The sequence below is a fragment of the Arvicola amphibius genome, chromosome 9 (assembly GCF_903992535.2).
Source record: "Arvicola amphibius chromosome 9, mArvAmp1.2, whole genome shotgun sequence".
Lineage (NCBI taxonomy): Eukaryota > Metazoa > Chordata > Mammalia > Rodentia > Cricetidae > Arvicola > Arvicola amphibius.
The window spans coordinates 117,853,414-117,872,449 of NC_052055.2; the positions used below are offsets into that span (position 1 = coordinate 117,853,414).

At 50.8% G+C, this 19,036-nt stretch overlaps 1 protein-coding gene across 4 annotated transcripts in view; it reads right to left on the reverse strand.

Moving 5' to 3' along the window:
- Window positions 1-996: 996 nt before the first annotated feature.
- Agpat3 (1-acylglycerol-3-phosphate O-acyltransferase 3) overlaps window positions 997-19,036 on the reverse strand; it is a 71,744-nt gene continuing 53,704 nt past the window's right edge. For all 4 annotated transcript variants that reach the window (XM_038341785.2, XM_038341784.2, XM_038341783.2 and 1 more), the window contains 8 exons: window positions 17,208-17,434; window positions 14,388-14,557; window positions 13,542-13,703; window positions 12,568-12,721; window positions 11,717-11,819; window positions 5,921-5,996; window positions 1,374-1,572; window positions 997-1,172 (listed from right to left, as the gene is read on the reverse strand). In XM_038341785.2, the coding sequence (XP_038197713.1) occupies window positions 1,084-1,172; window positions 1,374-1,572; window positions 5,921-5,996; window positions 11,717-11,819; window positions 12,568-12,721; window positions 13,542-13,703; window positions 14,388-14,557; window positions 17,208-17,385 (1,131 nt within the window). In that variant the 5' untranslated portion in view covers window positions 17,386-17,434 and the 3' untranslated portion in view covers window positions 997-1,083. The remainder of the gene's footprint in view (window positions 1,173-1,373; window positions 1,573-5,920; window positions 5,997-11,716; window positions 11,820-12,567; window positions 12,722-13,541; window positions 13,704-14,387; window positions 14,558-17,207; window positions 17,435-19,036) is intronic.

A 19,036-nucleotide genomic window follows, 5' to 3' on the forward strand; every position in this document is an offset into this window, starting at 1 on the left:
CCTGGCAAGGCACCAAGTGCAGGCGGAGGACCCCTGCTGTCTGCCAGGACAGCTTCTGTCACTGAAGTGGTTATGGGCAACCGTGGGTGTGGACAGCAGCCATGACACTTTCCTGGGCTGAGGCAGGAGAAGATGAGGGCAGGGAGAAGCTGCGAGCCAGCCACAGACCAATTTGTAAAAATAAATTCTAATGCTAACAAGCACTAAAGGTGTCTGACTGAGAACAAGGAGGCCTGATGGTGACGTCACCTCCTGAAGAGTGTCCCAGGGGAGCCCACAGGCTGGAGCCCCAGACACCACAGCTCAGAGGTGTGGGGCCCAGTGCAGGACTTCAGCCTGCTGGCTACAGAGGACAAGGGGGCCACGGACCTATATGGAGGTGCTCTATGAACTCAGGGATTCCACATTCTGCAGAGTTCTTGGGCGTTCACTTTAAAAAGAGACATAAGGTGCTTAAACACAGCCTCCAGAGAGGCAGTGCCAAGGGTGCTGCAGAGGACGGAGGGTGGTCTTCAGCCCCTGGGCAGAGCAGGGACAAAGGGGCCAGATCTACATTCAGTGTGTGCTTATCTCTAAGACTTCCTCCCCCTGGCTAGAAGCAGAGGTGCTAAGCAGGGCAGGACAAATGAGCTCTGTAGGACAAGGATCCAGCTGACCTGCCCGCCCTGAGGACAGCGGCACCCATGAAGAGCCAGTGTTCTGGGGTGCAGGGCACAAGGTGGGGGCCAGGTTAAGTTCCCAAAATAACAAATAAAAAACAAAAGCCTCTTTCTAAGTTTAAGAAGGGAGAGCAGCCAAGGCCGCCTCTTGGAGGCAAAGTTCTGGGGGAGCCCCACGGCCCCACCACCTTCCCCAAGCCCGCCTCTGTCCCCGCAGAGGGCCGATGGGACCCTGGGTGCTGGCTGACCATCTTCACCTGGCAGCTGAGTTCTTTGCTCTTGGCTCAAGTTTTGTTAATATTAGTCACCAGTTAATAAGAAAAATAGTCTCTAAGTGTCTCTTTCCCTTGTTCTCGTGTGTTCTGTTTTTAATTGAGTTAATTGGATACCGCGTCAGGTTATGGGTGTTCAATCACAGCATTAATTATTCCTTTTTCTTAAGCTCTTGGTTGCCATAGCTGGAGCCTTTTTCTATCTCGGTCACTCCTATCAGTCTTCGGACTCCGAAGGAAGCTTTAAAGACAAGAGAGATAAGGTTAGAGGCTAGCCTCACGAGCGCACCCTTGCTGGTCTTGCCATCCCCCACCCCCACCCCTTCCTCTCAGTGTGCAGCCACTCTAGAACAGAAAGCCACACTAGAGAGAAAGGAGGGCACAAGCTCCACAGCCCAACAGTGACCCCAGCATGGGAGCTGGCATAGCTGTGCTTTTTTACCTGCTCCTACAAACCCCAAGAATGTCAGGATGAGGAGTGGGGATCCACTGGCAAAGACACCCAGGACAAAGCTGAAGAGGGGGGACAGTAGGATGGTGGCCCAGCACAGGAAGTTCAGGAGGGTCCACGGCCTTCGGGCAGGCTTGATTGGCTCTCCTGGGAATGTGCCCTTCTGCTTGTACATCTCTTGCAGGGCGTCCTGAGAGTGAAGGGGAGAACAGGAAGTTGAGATTGTCAAATGGGACCCTGATACAGGAGAAAACTCAGCAATAAAAGCCACTTGGCCAAGACACAAGCCACAGAATAAAGCAGACAATGCCCTGGTACAGGAGGGGAGGAGCAGAAACCACTTCCTTGGAGGACCTTCAGTCACTAGTATAGACAATGTGTCATCTGGACCCAGGAGTAGTTAACTAGGAAATGGCCAATCAAAGCTGCATGTGATCATAAGTGGCAGATGGCTGGCTGGTTCAGACCCTAACAGTTACCAAAGCCCAGGCAAGGGATAGCAGCATGGACCTGCTTGGGTGCTGGGCCTGGCCACAATCCACACACACCTCTCATATCATGGCATCCAGGGACCAAACTCAGAACATTATCTTGCAGGGCAAGCACTTTTACCCACTGAGCCATCTTGCTGGCTCCACACCATTCCTATATTGTTTTCTTCCTCTTCCTCCTCTTCTTCCTCCTCCTCCTCCTCTTCCTGCTCTTCTTCCTCCTCCTCCTCCTCATCTTCATCCTCTTCTTTGTCTTCTTCCTTCTTTGACATGGGATCCTTGGTAACCCAGGCTGGTGTGGAACTCTCCACATAGCTGAACTGGCCTTGAACTTCTGCTCCTCCTAAGAGGCTAGGGTGTTGGAATAGCAGGCATCAACTGCCACCAGCCACATTTTCTTCTTGAGAGGTGTACTACCCTCTCTCTGTGTGTCTATTTATCTATCTACCATGTATCTAAAACTTAACTGACATGATCGTACATATTTATGGGTCATGGTCTCTAACACACACACACACACACACACACACACACACACACACAGTGTAAGGAGCAGAGGCTGGCTGGACACTACCTCACATCTGCCATCTATTTGTGTTGAGAATGACTAGAGTCCTCTCCACTGAAGATTCTGAAATTCAGAGTTGATATCAGCCACGCCAGTAATCCTAACACTGCTCAGCTCTGGGCATCCTACGCCATCAGCCACGCCAGTAATCCTAACACCGCTCAGCTCTGGGACGTCCCACCCTCCCAGTCTTCTACCCTCTACTGTGGCAAGACTGGCTCCCATTGGTAAGGGAGCATGGGCTGTGTCCTCCTGTACCTGGCTGGCTTTACTTCTGCACTATTCCTTCACTCCCACCCACGTTGTTCCAAATGGCAAATTTGATATGTAGTGGCTAAACAGTGTTACCCTGTGTTTTACACATCATATTTTCTTTTCTTTTTATTTCTTTCTTTGTTTTGTTGTTGTTATTGTTTTTTCTTTCTTGAGACAGGGTTTCTCTGTGTAGCCCTGGTTGTCTTGGAACTTGCTCTGTAGACCAGGCTGGCCTTGAACTCGGAGATCTGCTTGTCTCTGCCTTCTGAGCCCTGGGATTAAAGGCGTGAGCCACCACCATCCAGCTTCATCATAGTATCTTTATTCATCCATCAGAGGATGGGGGGACTTCTACCATGAGCAGCACTAAGGTAATGCTGGCTGCAGGTGTCTTTGGCTCTCAAATTAAGTTTTCTCCTGACAACTTCCCACAGGAGGACTTCAGGGTCCAATGGTGGTTTAGCTCCTAGAGTTTCTTTGATTTTGTTTGGCTTTCTCTTTCAGCGAGTTCATTTTGGGTATGTGGAAATGCCTTTTGGACACTGGTTCTGTACCCTGAAACTTTAGGGAATTTTCCAGTTCTAACATTTTGGCAGCTCTGATTTTTGTAAAATGAAAAGTCGTGCTGTCTGAGAACAGGGTGGTTGGATTAGCCTCCTTTCCAATCTGGACTTCCTTCACCTCCTTCTCTTTTCTAAGTGCTCTGTGAAGACATCTAGTGCTATGCTGGATAAGGATGCTTCGACAGACAGACAGACAGACGTTCTGAGCCTCAGGACTCTTTCATCGGGATGATGAGTAAAGGAGAAGGACATACGTTATCCAGGTTTCCAAACAAGTGCGCATGAAGTCAAACCAACCTCATGTGGCCGGGCGGTGGTGGCGCACGCCTTTAATCCCAGCACTTGGGAGGCAGAGGCAGGCGGATCTCTGTGAGTTCGAGACCAGCCTGGTCTACAAGAGCTAGCTCCAGGACAGGCTCTAAAGCTGCAGAGAAACCCTGTCTCGAAAGACCAAAAAAAAAAAAAAACCAACCTCATGTGATTTTGATTCCGTTTGTTGGTTATGTCTTGTTTTATTTTTGTTAATACTAATTCCATTGCTTTGTTTAATCAGTCTTGAACAGAGTTTTCTATTTTATTAATTTTTTTTTAAGATAGGGCCTCATCATGTCCAACCTTGGCTTTCCTGGAACCTCTGTCTCTTGAGTGCTGGGATTAAAGGTGTGCTCCTCTACACCAGGGTCCTTCTTTATTATTTATTTAATGTGCATTGGTGTCTGCCTGCATGTATGTCTGTGTGAAGGTGTTAGATCTTGGCGTTACAAACAGTTGTGAGCTGCCATGTAAGGGCTAGAGATTGAACCTGGGTCCTCTGGAAGAGCAGCCAGTGCTCCTAACCTCTGAGCCATCTCTCCAGCCCCTTTGTTAATATTCTTGAGAAAAGCGTTTGGTATGCAGTGGGAACCTGATACACGGTGAGCGCTACACACACAGGGCATGGCTACAGCACTGCTCTGCCGGCAGCCTGGTTCTGTTCTCCACTTGCCCCAGGCCTTTCTGCTGCTTCGTTCATTCTTCTGCAGGCCTTCTTGTCTCCATTCTCATCGTTACATGCTCATTTCATTCTGTATCTGCTACTTCTCAAGTCCCTCCGAGGACTTTGATTGTCCTGCTAGGCATTGGCAAGGCTTTGCTGCTGTGGACATTTTGTCTTGTGGTAGCTTGCAGCTGGCCTTCACCTGGCTCCCATCTGTGCAAACCCTGAACAGTCTGCCTCTGGGGTCACCTCCTCCAGCTGTGCACGGTCTCCCTCGGCAACCTGAGGGAGCTCTCTGTATACCACTTTCTGGTCCAGTGTCTCCATCTTCTGGAACTAAGGGTGAGCCAAGACAGTCACCAGAGCAACGTTCTCCAGCACGAAGGAGGAGGTGGTTGAACAAGTTCAACCTTCCCTAGGCTGACTTCTTGAAGGTCGGGCCTCTAGGGTAGTAGCATGGGTCACATATCACCATCTGATCCCATGGAGGCTACAAATCAGGACTTTGGCGGGGGAGGGGGGACCAGCAAACACTAGCAGAGTGTGTATCATCAGCATAGGTCCCTTCCCCTCAGGTCTCGCTTTCTTTCCTTGTTGGTGTCTGGCGCTCCCTTACTTCCTTGGGAGCTGCTCGAAACACTGGTAAGGACTGTTTCCTGCAGGTTTTTCTGATCATCTGATTTCCAACAATGCTGAAATGGATACGTATTGTCACAAGAAGTGAGCATAGGCTAAGCATGCACTTTGGAGTGAGAACTGGACACGTGGTTTCAGGAGCACCTCCAGGTGCCTGCTGTGGGCCCCATGCCATAAATATGTTGTTGTAAATCTGGGGGCTGCCAACAACATAGGCATGTTATTGTAAATCTGGGTGATGTTGTTACACTCATAAAATTTCTTTTTTATAAAAAAGGAACAAATGCCGGGCGGTGGTGGCGCACGCCTTTAATCCCAGCACTCGGGAGGCAGAGGCAGGCGGATCTCTGTGAGTTCGAGGCCAGCCTGGTCTACAAGAGCTAGTTCCAGGACAGGCTCCAAAGCCACAGAGAAACTCTGTCTCGAAAATCCAAAAAAAAAAAAAGGAACAAATATGATAAAACGCCATCAACACAGTCTCACATGTGGGGCACTGTGCAAGGCTTCTGCACAGCTGTGCATACCAAGCACCGGGCCAGATGTCACTCTTCATTGGAGGGCTAACTTCTCAAATTTTAAGAAAAAGAGAAGAATCTAATGCAGGTGAGAACCACCAGTGATTGTTGATGTGGGATTCATCTCTTCACGCTGTGAATATTCTTTATTGACATTGGTTAATAAAGAAGCTGCTTGCGACCAATGGCCTAACAGAATAAAGCTAGGCAGGAAAACTAAACTGAATGCTGGGAGAAAGAAGGTGGAGTCAGGAGAAGTTATGTAGCCACTGTGAAAGCCACAGTCACATGGCAATACACAGATTAATAGAAATGGGTTAATTTAAGATATAAGAGTTAGCCAGAAATACGCTTAAGGTATTGGCCAAACAGTATTGCAATTAATACAGATTTCTGTGTGATTATTTTGGACGTCTGGATGGCTGGGAAATGAACAAGTAGCCCTCCCCTCCAGAGAAGCATGCAGCACCTGCCTATCCTCCTTACCACCCCGTCTGCTTTGGAGGTAGGAGACGGGCAAGCAGGAGACTTTACCTTCTCCTGGTACAGCTTGTGAAGCCACTGGGCTGCGTCATTCTCATCTACGGGGATGTCTTCCAGGGGGAACCTCCTGTCGTGTCAAGAAGATCAAGAGCAATGTGAGAGAATGGAAAACATCTGCTCGCGGTTGGGAAGGAGCGACTGAAACCAGCAGGCAGCAAAATAAGTCTCGACGGTCAGCGGACACACTGGAACCTTCTGGGCTCCCACGAGGGCTAAAAGATGCCTCTATATCCGGGGACACTTGTGAGCCACCTGACTGGCAGAGCACACCTTGACATCCCCATAGGGTGATCGCAGTGGTTTTGGTCTCTCCTAACAGTCACTGTTGGAGATAATCAAGACAAGATCTGGGGCCTTTGACCTTGACTGTCACCCTCACTGGGCTGAGGGAGACTGGGAGACGAAGAAAGCACACTCTGGGCAAGTCTATGAGGCTGCTTCCAGAGAGGCCTCTGACCTGACCATTTGTTGAATCCATTGATGGATTTAATTTTGAATAAACTTTTGGGAGGTCCTGTAACTGTGCAAGGCGGGGCCTGGCTGGGGTATGCCTATAAAGGGTATATACTGTCATTCTCTCTGCTTCCTGACCACCATGAGGTAAGCAGCTTGGTTCTGCACAAATGCTCCTCACCCCTGATATCTGAATCTCACCTTAACCCGCACAATAATGGAGCCAGATGACCATGGAGTGAACTCTGGCACAAGGAACTAAAAACACATCCCTCAGGTTGTTTATGCAGAACTGACCAACACAAGGTGAGTTGAAGTGTCCAGAAAGGAGTGAGGGAGGGGAGAGAGAGGAAGGAACAGAGGAGGAGGGAGGGAGAGAGACAAGTAGAAGTCAGCCAGGGAGAGATAGACAGGGACAGATACTGCTCCTGGATTAAAGACTCTACAAGGCAAATTAAACTTCAAAACTATGGAGAGTTTAAATGTTGCAGACTACAGCCAAATTATCTTAAATTATTTTCAGTCTCTTACAAAGCCATCCACTGCCTACCCTGTGTCTGATCCTGGAGACTATCAAAAGCTAACAATCTATTCTAAGCAGATGACCAGCTCCTACAAACCCAAAGGCTAAGATGCCATGAGCTAGCCTCCGAGACCTGTAGTAGTTAGTCCCTTGCTCTACCTGTGGCTCCTATCATGCATGTGATAAATACTTCCTAACTTTCTCTGTTCTGTAACTAATAATATCACATAACTACTTCCACAGTGGAAAACCACATTTGTAGGAGACTTCAATGTGTGGTTTGGGGCCATGGTCACTCATACCTGACTCTAAAACAAACTGCCTCTTATTCCCTTTGAGATAAGGGCAGTTTCTGTGTCAATAATTGTTGAATTATCTCGGCTCAAGAAATAATCAGGCTAGCTAAAATAATAAAACAATTATATTTTTCTTTATTATAAGGGGCAAACTCACGAAACAGGAATGAGAAGTCTAAGCTCAGCTGTGTAAAGCAGGAACCATAGAGACAGAGAGCACACCTGGGCCGCATTTTCTCCAGGTACCCAGAAAGTCACGCCCTAACTTGGTCCCACCTCTTAAAGATAATTGGCTGATAAAGATTCCCCATCAAATAACATTTTGTTAGACACGTGGATCACTGCTTCAAGACAAAACTACATATTCCAGGTAGGAAAAGTATTCAACATTGGGAAATTTTAATCTCAGCTTACAATAAATGCGGACCCTAAACTGTCTGAACCCCTATCCTGGGAGTCTGTTGGTAAACAAACAGGTGGCTGCCTAGCAACTACAGGTGAAGCCTTTCCCAGTCACGTGGCTCAGCCCCTGCTGTGGAAAGCAATCAGACTGTGACTAAACAGAGTGTGAACTACACAGAGAAGTGTCTGGAGACCTTTTCATCACTTTTCCACTGGAGACCCGGAAGAGACAGAAATGCTGTGCCCACGCCCCGCAGCTCACAGGGCATGTCTGGGAGATGAAATTCTGCCACATATGGAAAGCACATATCCTTGCCTTCTAGAAGCATCTGATGGCAATGAGCATCACTGCTCCCAGAGGAGCATCTCAACTACTGTGCTTGACTTGAAATCACAGGCTAAGAGAGTGATGCTGAGCCGCTTGTGGGGACAGTCAGCTAGGATTCTGTCACCTAAGAATAAGTGTTTGTGTCATAAGCTTCTTTAAAAAGTTAGGCCCAAGCTGGGCTATTGTGGCTCATGCTTTTAATTCCAGCACTCAGGAGCCTGGTCTGCACAGCGAGTTCCAGGGTAGCCAGGGCTACACAGAGAAACTGTCTCAAAAAAAAAAAAAAAAAAAAAAAGGCAAGACCCAGAGCTGGGTGTGGTGGCCCACACCTTTAATCCCAGCACTTGGGAAGCAGAGACAGGTTCCTGGCCAGCCTGGTCTACATGTCAATTCTAGGCCAGCCAAGGCTACATAGTGAGACCCCCATCTCAAAACATAACTATTATTGGAAGGAAGGAAGAGGAAAAGAGAAAGAAGGAAGGAGGAAGGAAAGAAAGGAAGAAAAGAAGGAAAGAAGGAAAGAAACTAGACCCATTGGCATATTCCTGTAATGCCAGAACTTGGGACGTGGAGCAAGGGAATCAGGTGCACCAGGCCAGCCTCACAGGAAGGTCCTGCTTTCCACAGGGAACTGCAGTACTTCACAATGCCCAGGAGGTGGCAGAGAGCACACAGGACTAGAGTGATCAGTACCCTCCTCATGGGGACACATCCCATGTCCCCAGGTGACATGGGAACTCCTAGGCATTCTACACCCTCTGCATGCTGTGTGTTCTGGTGTGCCACATGCTTCACACCCTCTGCATGCTGTGTTCTGGTGTGCCACATGCTTCACACCCTCTGCATGCTGTGTTCTGGTGTGCCACATGCTTCACACCCTCTGCATGCTGTGTTCAGGTGTGCCACATGCTTCACACCCTCTGTATGCTGTGTTCTGGTGTTCCACATGCTTCACACCCTCTGCATGCTGTGTTCTGGTGTGCCACATGCTTCACACCCTCTGCATGCTGTGTTCTGGTGTGCCACATGCTTCACACCCTCTGCACGCTGTGTTCTGGTGTGCCACATGCTTCACACCCTAGAGTTCTCTTTGTTTCACTACTCTTGTACGTTGAAGTCATTATGAAGTCACATGGGGACACTTAAACAAACACTGTGAGTCTGTGCGGTCACCAAGAAGACTGCTGGAAGAATGGTGGGGGGGTATAGACACAAGGTGGCTGCACGAGACAGGCGCTTTGCATCCAGGGGTTCCAGCAAGGCCACAGTTTCATCTGTTTAACGTTTGCCTGGATGTAAAGGGAGCTATGAGAAGGGGGAAGGGCTGTGATGAGCATGGCTCTGGCTTGGGTGGCCCTCACGGTGGCCCATGGTTCTTTCTTCCAGAGAGAGAAGCCACATGAAACACTCACAGCCTGAAACAGATCTGTGCATTTAAAGTGAGGCCCTGAGGGGCTGTGGCTGTATAGGCTGTGTAGGGACCTTTTTACCTCAGCACACACACCGAGCAGTGGGCAGGGCACAGGGCCACACACCACATGGCTCCAGAGTGCCACTGCAGGCTCAGAGCCACATCAGGGGGAGAGGCAAGAGCATCTGAGTGGACAAAATATTTAAGCCTCTGCCTTTCAAGGGTCCATCCACGTGTGGGGAGGATTTGTCACAGTCAGTGGGTGTAGCTGGGGGGGGCACCTCCTACAGCAAGAAGACTGTAAGGCTCAGACCTACTTCATGGCTCTCCCTGGTGTGTGTGTGTGTGTGTGAGTGTGTGTGTGATGCCACATATACATTCACACTACCATATACATTATGAAAGAAGTAAAAATAAAAGCAAACGCTGACAAGACGCATGTAGATGAGGTCCCGCTGGCTTCCCTCTCTTGACAGCTACAGCGTGAGCTCTAGTTACCCTGAATTTCCATGGAAGTACTCCACATCCCAAGGCTAACACCGGCATGCCAGCACAGAGAACAGAGGGCCCTTGAGGGTACACACATGCAGGCTCGCCCTGTCACAGCTTCTCGAATGCTATCACCCTTAAGGGAAGCTGAGGGAAGGCCCTTAGCTGTGACTGCAGGGGCATTCTGGATGATGGGAAGGGCATATTTGTGTAAAGTCCATGGTCAAGAGCAGACCAGCCACGGCCTCTGTGAGCTCTTGAGATGCCCACTGGAATATAGCGGGACATAGCTACAGAAATATCACAGAGGAAATATCAGAGATGGAGGAGGCCTCCTAGTCACAGCTTGGTGTCCCCGTGGGGGCATTTCAGCTTGATGGTTGGCTGGGCAGCAAGAGGGGCTGGAAGTGGGACCTGGGGCAGTTAAGCCAGGGACAGAAGTGTGACTGACCTCTGAGGGACTCACTTCTGGACATGACTAGATTCTCAATCATTGTCATCTACCCTAGTGGTATGGTTTTGGTCTCTGCTGTCTCTTGAAGACTATGAATTAGCAGTTTGGTCTCCAAGGAGGCCCTACTTTAAAAAAAAGTGGGGCCCAGTGGGAGGCCCTGGGTCATGGTCAAACCTGGAGGGGTCAGCATAGTGGGAGGCCCTTGATCATGGCTGTCTCTGGATGGGTCAGCATAGTGGGAGGGACTAGGTCATGGCCATCCCTGGAGGGGTCAGCACCTTGGTCCTTCCTCTTTTACCAACTGGCCGATGAGGTGATTGCTATAATCAGTGTGTGTTGTGTTCCTGCCATTTTGTGCTGACCCCACACTGGACCAAAGCAACAGAGATTCAACCATAGACTGAAACTAAGTTTCTTCTCTCTAAGTTGATTGTCTCAGGTGTTTGTTACAGTGATAGGAAGCTAACTAACACACCTGGCATTGGAAGCCACCTAAGGCCCAGGATTAATCACCACAGTCCCTAGGGGTCAATAGTGGGCTGGCCCCTTGCTGGAAGATGAACAACATGAAGGAGAGAATTAGGCTCACTTGCTGACTCCAATCCAGGGCAAGTTCCCAGGACAGGATACAGGGTCCTGAACCTCAGTTCAAAGCCCAGGAGGTAAAAGCAACAAGCTTACTGCTTATGTTCACAGCCTTATTTCTGGAAGCTCCCACATAGTGTAATTTGTAACCAACATGAGCTCCAGTCCACTTAGTAAAACCAAGCGCAGGTGTCAAATGGAAGCGATTTTGGGTGGATTATTTCCTCAGGAGACACAGAGAAGAACATCACCTTGCCCCCCCCTCCCCGTCAACACTGAGACATGACTCCACCTACCCTGTCTAAGGCAGGCTGCCATGTGTGAGGTCTCAGAGCAGGCAGTTCCAATGGGTCCTGACAGTATATGTGTCTAAGAAGATGACCAAGCAGTTCCTGAAAGCGCCATCACCTGGGCTCTGAAGAGCAGGCAGGGCCTTCCCCAATTAGAACTTCTTGGGGATGCCCAAGCCACTATCTAGAAGTTACCAAGCCAGATCAGAGCCACCTGGTGGCAGTCCCACTCTACCGGGGGCTGTGCAGGAGGTCCCATGTCACTGCACTGAAAGTGACAGACCAGAGGTCAGCATTAGTTCACCAGACTGTGTGACTGCTGCCCAGAGGAGAGCAACTGACAGTGGCAGGATGTGGGACATAGCTTTCCTCAGAGAGACATACAAGGGTGTCCACTGAGACTGAGAGACAGACAAGAAACGACCTTCACACTGGTCAGGGGAACACAGCTGGGGACACTACGGGCTCTGATGTTGCCTTCTATGTCCCACATTCTCAGGAGTACTGCAGAGGGTCAGCCTCGTCAGCCCCTGACAGCCCTGTGATGGGCGCTCACCTCACACACATGTCTGCCTCATATTTCTTCCCATAGAGGATTCCCAGCAGGGACGGGTTCTTACTACTCCTGAAGTTCAGGGTCACATCGTAGATAGCTCCAGCTGTGGGGAGGAGACAGAACCAGTAAGAGATGGATGATGGGAGACACTCTACAGTAGTGACATCACCACCAAGCAGAAAAGCCACTTTTACACTGGGTCTGCCCCTCGACATGCAGAGCGGGGAAGGAGGGGCGATGATCTTCACTCCTGGCTGGCTGCGGAGTGCTCAGACCCTCTCTGCTGATGGTTCCTGTGTGCCCAGTGCTCTTGGGCCCTTTCTGTGGCTTCCCTAATTCCTCCCAGGTGAACCAGACATCTCTGATCTGACTTCTCCTTTCAATGGCTTGCAGTATTTACACTGTGTTACGTTGACAGTTTTCGACGAAGCAGCATTTTATCATCCGCAAAAGCTGGGAGATCTGAAAACATGTCAATCCCACTTCCTCATCCTCCCTAGGCTTTGCGGATATCTTACACTTTATAGTTTATATACTTTTAAAAGCTTTTCTTTTCTTCTCTTTTTAAGACAAAGGCTTACGTAGCCCAGGCTGGCCTCAAACTATGTTGCTGAGGATGACCTCAAATTTATACAGTCGAAAGTGATCTTCCAACCCTGATTTCATCTCCTGAGTACAGGCCTATGCCATAATATCCGGGTTTATGGGGTTCAAGGACATAGGACCTCATGTATTCTGCCTTCTGAGCAACTGAGCAATATCCCCGGCTCCATTTAACTTCTTGCTGCATAACAGTAGCCTAGAAGGTAGTGGCAGACTCCAGTTTCTCACCATGGGTCCCCATCTCCTACCTGTCCCCCGGAGGCACTGGACTGCAGTGGTAAAACCCTTGGTCCGGGGCAACAGATGGTACTTGAGTGGCGGCAGCCCCTTGGAGGCAGCCACCTCCATGCTGATGCGGTGCTTGGTCTCTGTGAAGCGCGTTCCTTCGCAGTAGAGGAGAAACTAGGTACAGAATGAACGCAGGGTAGGGAGAGGCAAGAGGGTTATTCCAGGCCAGCAGGGAAGGAACCAGAGCCCTGCCAGGCAAGGCCCCTAACATTCTGGGTCTCACATGCCACAGCAGCATAGCACGGGCTGCTGGGTGCACAGAGAAACTGAAGCACAGAATCATCCAGCGACAAGCATGTGGTGTCATTGAAGTGGCATTTTATTCTAGGGCTGCAATCTGCACTCCCGTCACACAAATGAATGCATACAGAATGCTTTTCCTGAAAGAACTCTCCAGAAGAAGAGAAACCTGAAGGTGTCTCTGAGCAGCAGCCTTTAACAGAAGACAGAAATGTGAACTAAGAGGCCAGGTTTCCAAGAGTAGACAAGAAAGAAGATGAGATTTGTTATGGCTCTCCCACCTCCCTGCACCCTAGGAGGGTGTGTGCCAAAGCTGGGCTTGTAGCAGAGGGAACCGATGAAACTATGTCCCAGGGAAGGCACCAAGTCTGAAAGGTCAGGTGAGATGGTCTTGTGGACACATGTATGCACAGATGTGTGTGTTAGATTGGCTGGCCAGTGAGTCTTGGGGGTCACTTGTCTCCACCTCCCCAACGCTGGGATTATTCGCATGCGCACCACAGCCTGGCTTTTCTATTTGGGTGCTGAGGCTCAGACTCAGTTTCTTATTCTTGTGTGGCAAACACTTAACCAAATGAGCCATTTCTCCAACCAGAGATCCTACAATGTATGACTTGGGCCGTGGCATACACACAGGAGGATTGAATTGCCCCCCTCAGCCACTGCCATCTCATGGTACATGCAGCACACTCACCCACATGCATTCTGGGTAGTCCGCCAAGCGCTTCAGCCCCTCTTTGACAATGTCCCGGTCTTCCTCCCACTTCCTTTTGCAGAATACGATCTCCAGAAAGTACCACGTCCAGCCGATGAGAGGCACGCACAGCAGCTCCCTCTTAGCCAGCACCTTGGAGCTCTGCAGGGCGCAGGGAGGCCAGTGGCATCTGTCAGAGGTGGGGAGGGCCTGGCCAGAAACCCTGACAGCCACCCCAGGGGCTCAGGCTTTGCTTTTCCTGGTTCAAAGCATTTGCCATAAAGGGGACCCTGGCTTATGGATCAGCAGAGCTCAAGCACACTCGGGGAAGGGCCTCAGAAACTGTTCAAGAGTCAAATTTTGGGAGGAGGGCAGGTGCACCAGGATATGGAGGATAACACCTCAGTTCCAGGTCCCTTTTCTGACCTCCATTTTCCTGCCATGAGTTAGGGGCTTTGGCTGCACTGAAATCCCTGGCCCTCTTCATGTCGTTTAAATTCATCGGAGGCCACTCAGCTAACTGCAATTATTCATTTGGTCTTGAGTGGAATCCTCTGGAAGGTGAAAGGTGCTGACAAGAAATGAAGTCACAGCTAGTCCCAAGAATAGGCAGGAAACAGAAGAAGGTGCCACACGGGGAAGACACACACCCCTATCTCACTATTAAGGGGGCAAGTCAAGAAACCTCCAAGGGACAAGCCTCTACAGTCCTGGGGGCTTCAGCTCCCAGAGGTTTCCTCCTAGGGCCCTACTTCACCATTACTCATCAAGACCCTCCCTGAACGCCCTGGGAGTCACCCCCAGACCCCATCGTTCACCCAGCCCTTCCCTGACCCCATCGCTCACCCCCAGCACGCCAAACCGCTCGCACATGGTCCACCCACAAAGGAAGTCGATCTCGAAGTTGTGGTTAAGGATGACAACTGCGTGCTCCTTCCCAAAGCGGTCCACGGTGGCCTGGTCGGTGAAGAGAGTGCACTCCGTGCAGGACCACCACTCCAGGAGCATGACCAGCTCTGCGGGAGGGCGGGGTCAGCACTGCCAGAGCCTGCCCAGCGCCCCCCTTAGGTCTCCGCAGGCTCTGGGAGTGCAGTCTTAGAGCCACTCCCATTTTCATCTGCAGGGGAGCTTCCTCCTAGAGCTGAGCTCCCAGGGCTCCTGCTTCTAAGCTTCCCCAAATCACAGCTGTGTAGTCTAACGGGAGCTGGGTGGTGGCAGACAGAGGAAGCAGGGCCTGGCAGACCTAAACGGACCTCACTGCCTCAGTGCACAGCCACCGTGGCACTAGCGTGCTCATGCGGAAGGAGAGGGGCTGTGTCCTCGCTGACAGGCAAGGAGAACACCTGCAGGCCGTGGAATTAGCGGCTGGAAAGTGATGATAAAGTGGACATGTTGAATCTTTTGCCTACACCTTTCGCTGGTGTAAGTTGTGGTTCATGTTCAGTCTTGCCCACCCCAGGCCTAAGGAAAAGCTCAAATGAGATCTACTGCTGCCCCGGAGGCTGTAGGACCCCCAAAGGGTACGTGGACAGGAGTGTGGAGTGTACTCAGTAGCTGTCCCAGCATCTCCACAAGAACGACAAAGGCCACCAGAACACAGAACTGGGCCTCCCCTGCCTGCAACTCATAGGCCAGTGGCAAATTCAGGATGGACCGGGATCGTGGTATTGCCTGTCCCCTCTGGAAGGTTTACGGAAAACACATGTTCACTTTCATAAGAAGGTCAGGGCCAGACGGTTCCATGGTAAGAACTTTGCATGTGTTTGCTCAGGAAAGAATCTGGACATAAATGAGTTCTGGTGGGAAGTACAAGATGGCAGGCAGGCGTCCCACGTGCACCCCATGGTCTCCAGTGGGAATCACACCACGGGAACCAGGCATCTGAGGAGCGTGGACCAGGATAAAACTGCCACCCGAAGGATGGCAGATCCACACTTCTGACTCTGGCCACTGCTCTATGAGAGAATCCCAGAGTCCTCTGCAAAGAACTGTCCACTGGGGATGGAGCCTCAAGCATGGAACCCACAAGCAGGGTGAGGCCTCGGGGGCATGGGAACTCTCATGTAGTCCCAGAGGGATGCCAAATGGCATAGGTGCTTTAGAACACGGCAGAGGTAGGGTCCTTAATGTTTTCCAGCACATGGCCAGATGGGCATCCATGCATATGCCTGAGAGCCACACGTGTCCACACAAGAACACACACAGTGGTGGCTCTGCCACTAGACAGTGGTGACAGTCATCACCCTGCAGCCCAGCACAGGGTACCACCCAGTCACAACACAGATTGAAGCTCTGAGGCACCAGCACCCAGAGAGTCCCCATAGGACGTGATTTTCAGTCACCAGGTCAGGGCCCTGAGAACTGGCTTCTCTGCCCTTCCCAGGGGCTGCAGTCGGGGAGTCTCAGCGGGACCCATGCTGTTCTGGCTTCAGAGTGCTACTAGATGCGGGAGGCTATGATTTAATGTTTCTCTGTAAACATTTGTGTGGCCTTGTCACCCGGTCACACAAGCACAATAGCATTATGCTGTGGATGTGGGATTTCTAGTTCACCCTTTGTGAAACAGTTGTCACCTTTTGAGTCAAACTGAGGAGGGGACTCGGGCAGACTGTTGTCATTGAGTGTGCAGAGCCTGAAGACACACTTCCCTGTGAGATGGCACGTGCCCTCTGCAGTGGCCGTGACACACAATAGGCGCCATCCTATACCCCTCTGGGCACTGCAGTCCCTTCCTACCTCTGTCCCTGCTGTCCATGTCCCTGCTGTGACAGCCAGGCATAAGCAGTAGCACACTGAATACTTATTTGTGTATCTGATTTTTTTTTAACTTAAAAATGCATTTGGAAGAAGGTTCTCTGGTACAGAAAGACCACTCATTTTCTCAGTGTCCGTGTGGGCCCCCTGTGGAGAGATATGGTCAGCCCTAGCCTCGACAAGACTACCTGGTTAGCTTTGGGTCCATATGAACAAGACAAGGCGAAGATGCCGTGGGGAGTGCACATCTACAGGACTCTCAAAGCTGTATTCTTACTCTGCAGAGCAACTGAGTCAACCTGGCATCCTGTAAACTGCAGGTAGCCACACCCAGGTCAGTGCCACTCCCGGTGCACAGGCTGTGAGTAAGTGGCTGTCTCTCCAGGTTTCTCATAGAAATGCGCTCTCATGCACTAGTGCATTCTGACAGACAGTGTGTGGCAACACGCAAACACCCGTGACTAAGGGCGCTCTTGCTTTTTCCTGTGCACTGTGATGTGAGCAGGCAGAGGGCCATGCGACACTGTGCTGGAGAGGAGGCTGGTTCTCAGCTCACCACACCTACTTTCTCCTTGCTTTTGCTGGTTTGCAAGCACCCAGAGGGCTATGATGTACCCTATGAAAGTCTAGTGACACAGCCCGCTATGGAAATACCATGTGCTTGACAAGTCATATGGCCTGCTATGGAAATATCGTGTGGTTGGGACTAGTAAGGCTACTCTGGACACCTGTTCACAGGGCTCCTGGGAGGGTGTGACCTCAGGGAGGATTGAACTTCACCTAGCTCTATTCTGGGATGGAGAGTCAGGTGTGGCCCTGTCCTTACTGTCCCTCGAGAACCCTGGCAGGAGACACTTTCCTTTCCCACTGGAGAAGAACCTTTGCACAATGCCTGTGGGCGGAGACACTTACGGCTCCAGAGCGAGTAGGCCAGGCGGCAGTTGATGCGGCGGTATAGCTGCTTGCTGATGGGCCAGAGGGCCAGTGTGCACAGCTGGGTGAAGTTGATAACCAACCCACTCACCACAAAGACGAAGCCAATGAGCAGGTGCACCACGAACTGGGTCTTCAGGTAGGCAAGCAGGCCCATGGTCGCTGCTCAGGGGCGGGCGCACGGTCCTTCACTGAGAACAGCCGTCCTGCAAGCACAGGGCGCAACCAAGGGTCAGTGGATGTAGGGACTCAGCATAGGCTGTGGCCTGGAAAGCACGGTCCTCATTCAGGGCCCTGGGGAGGAGCTGCCCTGTGCCTGGCTCAGAGAGAGGCCCCTCTGGAAAGCTGAGGAACTAACATCATGTCTATGTGCATCTCACACATCACACACTACCACCACACACACATACGATGGCTTTCTGAGGCTGGACTGTTAGCAGGATGGCCAGCTACCAGGCCCTAAGGACATGTACACAGCAGGTCTCTCTCTTGTGATAGAAACTGGACCTCGTGCTGTGTCAGGAGCCTCAGCTCCAGCCAGATCTCCAGGTGACCAAAGCCTGCAGCAGCTTAACTGTGTCTGTAAGAACATCCCAAACCACTTGGCTAAGCACCTGGTTCTGGAGAAATGAGTTAAAGCAGAAGTAGAAGATAATTGCATTGCCTGAAAGGGCAAAACCAGAACAGGGACAACAAGAACAACTCTCAGACACACTGTGCTCCGGGGCCCAGAACAAGCATTTCTCACCACAACTTGTCAACGGTCATGAAATCCCAGAGCAGATGCTGTTAGGACTGTGTAGAGCAGGTGAGTGACCAACAACAGGAATACTGGCTGTTAGGACTGTGTAGAGCAGGTGAGTGACCAACAACAGGAATACTGAATGGCCTGTTCAGGGTCACTTGGGGACCAGCAGGAAGAGATTTTATTGTGGATTTTGAGGCTTAAATCTAAGCTCACATCCCAAGGGCAGTTTCCTCACAGGCAGAGCCTCAGGCCATGTGCAACATTACAGCTCCCTCCCACACAGTACAGGATGGATCTGTAGAGACCTCAAGATATGAGGAGTCAGAGTCTCCACAGTCATCCCCTGGCACTAGCCTCGCTGTGACAGCTCTGAGCCAACAGTCCCAGGAAAGGGACAGCCCTCACCATCCCATGCTCATGTCATGTCTCGCCCATTGGTTTTGTGGCTTTCCAAGGAGATGCACAGGCCCGTGTCACACCTCCAACCCCACAGTCAGGGCCCCAGAAACAGACCATGATTTTTTCATAATGAACTTCAGTGAGGTCTTACACACAGTCACAACGCACTCAATTTTGGGTGGCAAGTTTCAATGGCCAGGCAGTCACCACCACTACACAGAATGAGTCATTTAGGCTGGTCCCACCCAGACCCTGGTTGTGCCCATCTCTACTCTGACAGCTTGACTTTTGTTCTTTTCCAAGGTGTAGAATGGCAGAATTTGGGCCCAGATGGCTTGGCACCACACTGCTGAGCCTGGCCCTGCCAGCATGCAACAGCAATTCCAGCGTCTACTTCTAAGTTCTCAGCTGTCCTTCACTCGATGAACCGAGGCTGTCGAGCTGCTGGGGACCAGGGTGAAGGAGCCACACTTGTTTGTGCTCCAGGCTGTAAGGATGGCTTTCTTGGAGCAACCTGCTCTAGCAACCATCCCTGTGCTGCACAGTGGTGGCTTCCTGCTCTACTGTAGGAGTCTAGAAGCAGAGAGCAATTAATATAGTTTCTGTGTGATTATTTGGGTCTGGGCAGCCGGGAAACAAACGAGCAGCCTCTGCCTACAAC